Source organism: Mobula hypostoma, chromosome 5 (assembly GCF_963921235.1).
Source record: "Mobula hypostoma chromosome 5, sMobHyp1.1, whole genome shotgun sequence".
NCBI classification, from domain to species: domain Eukaryota; kingdom Metazoa; phylum Chordata; class Chondrichthyes; order Myliobatiformes; family Myliobatidae; genus Mobula; species Mobula hypostoma.
Window position 1 is genome coordinate 196,705,690 of NC_086101.1, and position 7,261 is coordinate 196,712,950.

Here is a 7,261-nt window from a genome sequence, read left to right on the forward strand (position 1 = left end):
CATAAATCCTATCCCAAAGAATCTTTTCTAGTCTCTTCCCTACCACTGAGGCTCTCCAGTCTATAGATTCCAGGACTATCCCCATTTCCCTTTTTGAATAATGCAATGACATTAGCCTCTCTCCAGTTGTCCAGGACCTCTCCTGGGACTAGAGGCATCATGAAACTACTGGTCAAGACACCAGCAATCTAATATCTTGCTTCTCTCAATATCCTGGGTTTATTCCATCAGGTCGGGGGATCTTGCCAACAATGTTAAGAGACTCAGCATACTTATATCTCATATCTAGGGCATTTTTTTTATTATTTTGAAATGCCCTGTCATATTATCGTAATCTACACTGATCTCCTTATCCTTCTCCTTGATAAATATTGATGCAAGTACTCATTACATCCTCCACATCCAAGCACATGTTCCCTCCTTTATCCTCAAGTGGTCCTCCCACCTCACTGGTTCTCCTCTTGCTCTTGGTGAATGCGTAGAATGCCTTGGGATTCTCTTTAATCCTACTTTTTTATGGCTAAGGCTGGCTCTCCAAACTCCCTTCTTAAATTCTTTTCTGACTTCCTTATTATCCTCAAGTCTCTGTTTGACTTTAGCTTCTTAAACATTACCATAGAAACAATAGAAACCATAGAAACTACAGCACAGAAACAGGCCTTTTGGCCCTTCTTGGCTGTGCCGAACCATTTTCTGCCTAGTCCCACTGACCTGCACACGGACCATATCCCTCCATACACCTCCCATCCATGTATCTGTCCAATTTATTCTTAAATATTAAAAAAGAACCCGCATTTACCACCTCGTCTGGCAGCTCATTCCATACTCCCACCACTCTCTGTGTGAAGAAGCCCCCCCTAATGTTCCCTTTAAACTTTTCCCCCCTCACCCTTAACCCATGTCCTCTGGTTTTTTTCTCCCCTTGCCTCAGTGGAAAAAGCCTGCTTGCATTCACTCTATCTATACCCATCATAATTTTATATACCTCTATCAAATCTCCCCTCATTTTTCTACGCTCCAGGGAATAAAGTCCCAACCTATTCAACCTTTCTCTGTAACTGAGTTTCTCAAGTCCCGGCAACATCCTTGTAAACCTTCTCTGCACTCTTTCAACCTTATTTATATCCTTCCTCTAATTTGGTGACCAAAACTCCAGATTCGGCCTCACCAATGCCTTATACAACCTCATCATAACATTCCAGCTCTTATACTCAATACATACGATTTTACTTCCCTCTTGATTAAGTTCACCACCCCATCAACATCTAGGTTTGTCTGACCTAGACATTCTTGTCCTTACTTTTTCCTGGAATGTCCAGTCCTGGAATCTGTGCAATTTGCTGTTCTTTAAATACCCTCCACATGTCAGATGTCGATTCAGCCAAAAATGGCCATTTCCAATTAACTCTCCCTCGTTCCTGCTGAATACTCTTGTAATTTCTCCTGCTCCAATTTAATACTCTCCTGCAAGGTTCATACCTAATCTTACCTCTATCTTAAGAAACAGAAAATAATGGATTTTGATTGCTGTTTCCTAACTGTCCTCACCTGAGCAGTCTCATTACCCAACACAGGGTTCAGCATAGCTCCTATGACTGTTGGACTATTTATATATTGATTTAAGAACCCCTCCTGGGTTCACGTAATTCTGCCCTCCTCTAAACCTCTTGCACTAAGGGGTCCCTATCAATATTGGAGAAGTTGAATGACCCTGCTGTTTTCACACCTTCACTGATCCTGTCTGCATATCTTCATCTCAATGCCCCGTCACTATTGGTGGATCAGTAATATGATCACGTTGGTATGTTTGCACCTTTCCTGTTTCTGAGCTCTATTCATTTACAAACAGTGTTTGAGCCTCCATTGTGTCCCACTGAAAACAGCTCTAATATCGTCTCTGATTAAATAGTGCAATTTACCCATCCCCTTTCACCTTGCAGTCTTATCTTTCCTGGAGTAACACACAGAAAGTACTGGAGGAACTCAGCAGGTTGGGCAGCATCTGAAGAAGGATCTCGGCCCGAAATGTTGACTGTTTATTTCCATAGATGCTGCCCGACCTGCTGAGATCCTCCAGCATTTTCTGTGTGTTGTGCTGGATTAGATGTTCCCCGACCTGCTGAGTTCCTCCAGCAATTTCTGTGTTGCTCTGGATTTCCAGCATCTGCAGATGTTCTGTTTGTGATTTACTCTATCTTTCTGAAGCATTGAGATCCTGGAACACAAAGAGACCAATCCTGCTTCTCTCTCAACTAAGCTTCTGTAATGACCAGAACTTCATACTTCCATGTACAGATCCACGTTCTCTCATCCCCGTCATCCATAGCACTCTCCGCATTAAAATGAATACACTTGCTGCTGCCTGTTCTTATTGGTCCTGATATCTACCTGCCTCACAATCCCTCCGTTTCCTGACCTGATTCTCTCATTTCCATCCTGCTACCAAATTAGTTTCAATCCTCCTGGTAAAGCTGCTGAGGTCTGGGATTTTTGCCTGAATGGAGATGGGAGACGATAGACAGGAACATTGGAAAGGAATTGGAGTGAACCTGGACTGCATAAGTACTACAGAACTGTGGGAAGAGAGGAGTGAGACAAAACCAGGAGCTCACCCTCATGCTGGGACAGACCGGAAAGACAGAGTAGTCCCTGTTAATCATTATCCATGGAGTGGGCAAATGTTGGGTCATTCCTCTAGGATTGGTTGGCACTCTCTCTGTTTCTGTATTTATCATTTCTCCTCATTGCTAAACGGGCTTTATCAATCCCCCCGGTCCTGCTGTCATCTCTGGGTGAGTGCACTCCTGGTAACCTTCACTTTCCTCTTTGTTCACAGAGATCAGACCAGAGCAATGATCAGGAAGAATATGTGAGTATCATCTTTTGGAAAGAAACACAGACTCCTCGATCCATGAGGAAGGAGTCTGCAATCAAACGGCGATGAAACAAAGAAGAAGGGGGAGAGAGTGGGAACCAGCAGACAGAAGTGAAAGGAAACAGAAATCAGTTGGCAGAGTGAGGAAAGAGTGATGGGGGAGGAGGCAGAGAATGATCGTTTGTGGAAGAACGTGAGGAAGATAGAGAGAAAGGCAGGGAAGGGAAGGAGAGAGAGAGAGAGGGAAATGGATAGAGATAAGCAGAAAGAGTGGCAAAGCAGAAATAAGACTGGTGAGCACAAGGAAGAAATGGAGTTTAGAGCAGAGAACTCCACCCCATCCAGTACCCATCCCCATTAACCCCATCGACCAGCACTTGGGCCATAGCTGACTGGGCCTTGGTCATTCAGCAGCTCGTTGTGATGTTTCTCACATTGTGAGAGACCCTGCCTCCATCAACCCCTCAGAGTGTGTACCACATTACCGCCACCCTCAGTAGGAAAGGATCTTCTTACAGATATCACCCTCACACCCAGCCTTTCCTCATCTAGTCTTAGGCACCTCTCCCAGTGAGAAATATTTCTTCTGTCCCCCTCATATTTCTATCAGTTACTCCCTTTTCACACCACAGCCTCACCTTCCTCCACTGAAGGGAACACTGGCTGAACCTCTTCATTTTCTGCTCATAACTGAAATGTTCCATCCCAGACTGATTCCTGCCATATCTGTATCTCCCCATATACTGTGTGGTTGTAAAAGTACACCTGTATCTGTATCTCCCCATATACTGTGTGGTTGTAAAAGTACACCTGTATCTGTATCTCCCCATATACTGTGTGGTTGTAAAAGTACACCTGTATCTGTATCTCCCCATATACTGTGTGGTTGTAAAAGTACACCTGTATCTGTATCTCCCCATATACTGTGTGGTTGTAAAAGTACACCTGCATCTGGAAGGTTCAACTGCTGCCGAGCCAGTATTCTGGCAAATCTACACCACAAAGAGAAAAGAACACTCCGAGCAACTCTGCAAAGAGATAATTGAAAAGTACAAGTCAGGAGATGGATACAAGAAAATTTCCAAGTCACTGAACATCCCTTGGAGAAAAATTAATTCAATTATCATGAAATGCAAAGAAATTGCACTGTTGTAAAGTTGGCTAGAGAAAACCGTCCTCAAAAACTGAGTGACCATGCAAGAAGGGGACTAGTGAGGGAGACCAGCACAAGACCTATGACAACTCTGGAGGAGTTGCAAGCTTCATCTCTGATACCATCCCTGATTATCAAAGCCACACCACCACCACCCCCTTTCCACAGCTCTGATACCATCCCTGATTATCAAAGCCACACCACCACCACCCCCTTTCCACAGCTCTGATACCATCCCTGATTATCAAAGCCACACCACCAGCACCCCCTTTCCACAGCTCTGATACCATCCCTGATTATCAATGAGCTAAACCCTGGAACATCCAAGCAGCTATTACTACCCTTGTGGATGCCAAGTCTCTATATTGACCACAACATCAAAATTCAATGTACCCATGCTCTCTGTTCATCACCCTTATTTTTAATACTTCTTGCATTAATATAAAGATATTTCATACTATCTAACTGTCTGAAATTATACCTTATCCTCTACCTATCCCTCCTCGCAGTCTCTCTTCACACTGCATTTACCTTTACACCAACTGCCCATCTTAAAAAAAAAGCTGAGAAAACCTATAGCATAGTACAGGCCATTTGGCCCACAATGCTATGCCAAACATGTCCTTACTTTAGAAATTACCTCAGGCTACCTACAATCCTCTATTTTTCTAAGTTCCATGTACCTATCCAGGAGTCTCTAAAAAGACCCGAGTGTATCTGCCTCCCCCACTGGTGCTGGCAGCCCATTCTACGTACTCACCACTCTCTGCATAAAAAAAACTTACCCCTGACATCTTCTCTGTACCTACTTCCAAATACCTTAAAATTGTGCCCTTTCGTGTTAGCCATTTCAGCCCTGGGAAAAAACCTCTAACTATCCACATGATCAATACCTCTCATCATCTTGTAACCTCTATCAAGTCAACTTTCATCCTCCGTTGCTCCAAGGAGAAAAGGCCAAGTTCACTCTCCCCAATCCAGGCAACATCCTTGTAAATCTCCTCTGCACGCTTTCTATGGCTTCCACGTCCTTCCTGTAGTGCGGTGACCAGAACTGAGCACAGTACTCCAATTGGGATCTGACCTTCTCTGCAAAAGCTATTATATGTCTTGATTTCCTTGTGGAATACGTTCCTTCTCCCTCTATACTCCTACAGGTAGAACATACAAGGTAAATGGTAGGGCACTGAGGAGTGCAGTAGGACGGAGGGATCTGGGAATACAGATACAAAATTCCCTAAAAGTGGCATCACAGGTAGATAGGGTCGTAAAGAGAGCTTTTGGTGCATTAGCCTTTATTAATCAAACTATTGAGTATAAGAGCTGGAATGTTATGGTGAGGTTGTATGAGGCATTGGTGAGGCCGAATCTGGAGTATTGTGTGCAGTTTTGGTCACCAAATTACAGGAAAGATATTAATAAGGTTGAAAGAGTGCAGAGAAGGTTTACAAGGATGTTGCCGGGACTTGAGAAACTCAGTTACAGAGAAAGGTTGAATGGGTTAGGACTTTATTCCCTGGAGCGTAGAAGAATGAGGGGAGATTTGATAGAGGTATGTAAAATTATGATGGGTATAGATAGAGCGAATGAAAGCTTTTTCCACTGAGGCAAGGGGAGAAAAAAACCAGAGGACATGGGTTAAGGGTGAGGGGGGAAAAGTTTAAAGGGAACATTAGGGGGGGCTTCTTCACACAGAAAGTGGTGGGAGTATGGAATGAGCTGCCAGACAAGGTGGTAAATGCGGGTTCTTTTTTAACATTTAAGAATAAATTGGACAGATACATGGATGGGAGATGTATGGAGGGATATGGTCCGTGTGCAGGTCAGTGGGACTAGGCAGAAAATGGTTCGGCACAGCCAAGAAGAGCCAAAGGGCCTGTTTCTGTGCTGTAGTTTCTATGGTTTCCACAGGAATTCACTTGATCTCAGCTGCCTGTACTGAATCCATGCCTTCTCATTCCTAGTGTGGGCCTCAATATCTCTCTTATCCAAGGTCCTATCAGCCTTGACCATCACTCTAACCAGAATATGTTGGGGTAACATTTTCATCCAAACGGTGGTCAGTGTGTGGAATGAGCTGGCAAACAAGTGATTGAAGCCAGTGCATTTGGACAGGTACCTGAATGGAAAGTTATGGGCCAAATGCTGGCAAGTGAGACTAGCTTGCATGGACCAGTTGGGCAGAGGTCAGAGCTCTAAGTTTTCAGATATTTATTGATCTCGGGGAAAGTGGGTAAAGGCTCATTGCAATGGTTTTACGCAGGAGCTGAAGAGAGTAGATTGGCTTAGGTCCACAGCTAACAAGTGGGAGTCATTTAAAGAACATTCGAACAGAATTCAGGACCAATATGTTCCCAGGCAGAAGACAAGGGTGGCAATATTTGGATTGCCGAGACATCTTTCAAATTCAGTCCAAAACAAAAAAGAAGCAATCAAATAGGGACCTGAGAACTTTCGGCCAGTAACTGTTCCCCTCTTTTGCTTTGCAGTATATTGTGGAAGCACGGCTGGTTCTCCCTGGCAACCTCATCTAGCTGTCCAGAAATCAGAGGAAGCAAACCGCACGCACGCTCAATGAAACAGTGACTGCAAATGCTCAGCTTCAGACTGTGGGATGGGAGGGAGATAGAGAGAGAATGAGGGAGGGTGGAGGGGGTGGAGGGAGGGAGGAGAGCATGGAGGGAGTAGGGAGGGGGTGGAGGGAGGGAGGACAGGGTGGAGGGAGGGAGGAGAGGGTGGAGGGAGGGAGGAGAGCATGGAGGAAGTAGGGAGGGGGTGGAGGGAGGGAGGACAGGGTGGAGGGAGGGAGGGAGGGAGGGAGTGGGGGCGGTAGAGTGGGAAAGGGAGATGGTGGAGGGGGTTGGGGGAGGGAGGGAGATGGGTGACAGAGCAGTAGACAGTTAGAGATATGGGGAAATAAGGCAGACTGAAGGAATGAGATAGTTGGATGTGGTCTAGAAATAATCTTGCCCCACTGCAATAATCCCCAGGAGACACGGGAACTTCAGGGGGAAGGCTTACATCGCACAATCACATAACACGTACTCACCACATATGACAATCCTCACACAAAGAGGAATTGAGACACACATCAGCACAGAGAGAGAGAAGGAGAGGTTGGGAGATGGGAGCGAGAGTAACATACAGTTATGAGAGAGCGAGACCTGCACTCGGGAGGATAGAAACTGCAAACAGAGTTAGCGGACTTTAGCAATGCTGTGCAGCTACCTATG

At 45.1% G+C, this 7,261-nt stretch overlaps 1 protein-coding gene across 6 annotated transcripts in view; it reads left to right on the top strand.

Moving 5' to 3' along the window:
• The window catches only part of LOC134346399 (ribonuclease T2-like), a 119,299-nt gene extending 112,641 nt beyond the window's left edge, over positions 1-6,658 (top strand). For all 6 annotated transcript variants that reach the window (XM_063047759.1, XM_063047762.1, XM_063047760.1 and 3 more), the window contains 2 exons: positions 2,837-2,869; positions 6,518-6,658. In XM_063047759.1, the coding sequence (XP_062903829.1) occupies positions 2,837-2,869; positions 6,518-6,562 (78 nt within the window). In that variant the 3' untranslated portion in view covers positions 6,563-6,658. The remainder of the gene's footprint in view (positions 1-2,836; positions 2,870-6,517) is intronic.
• The last annotated feature ends 603 nt before the right edge of the window (positions 6,659-7,261 follow it).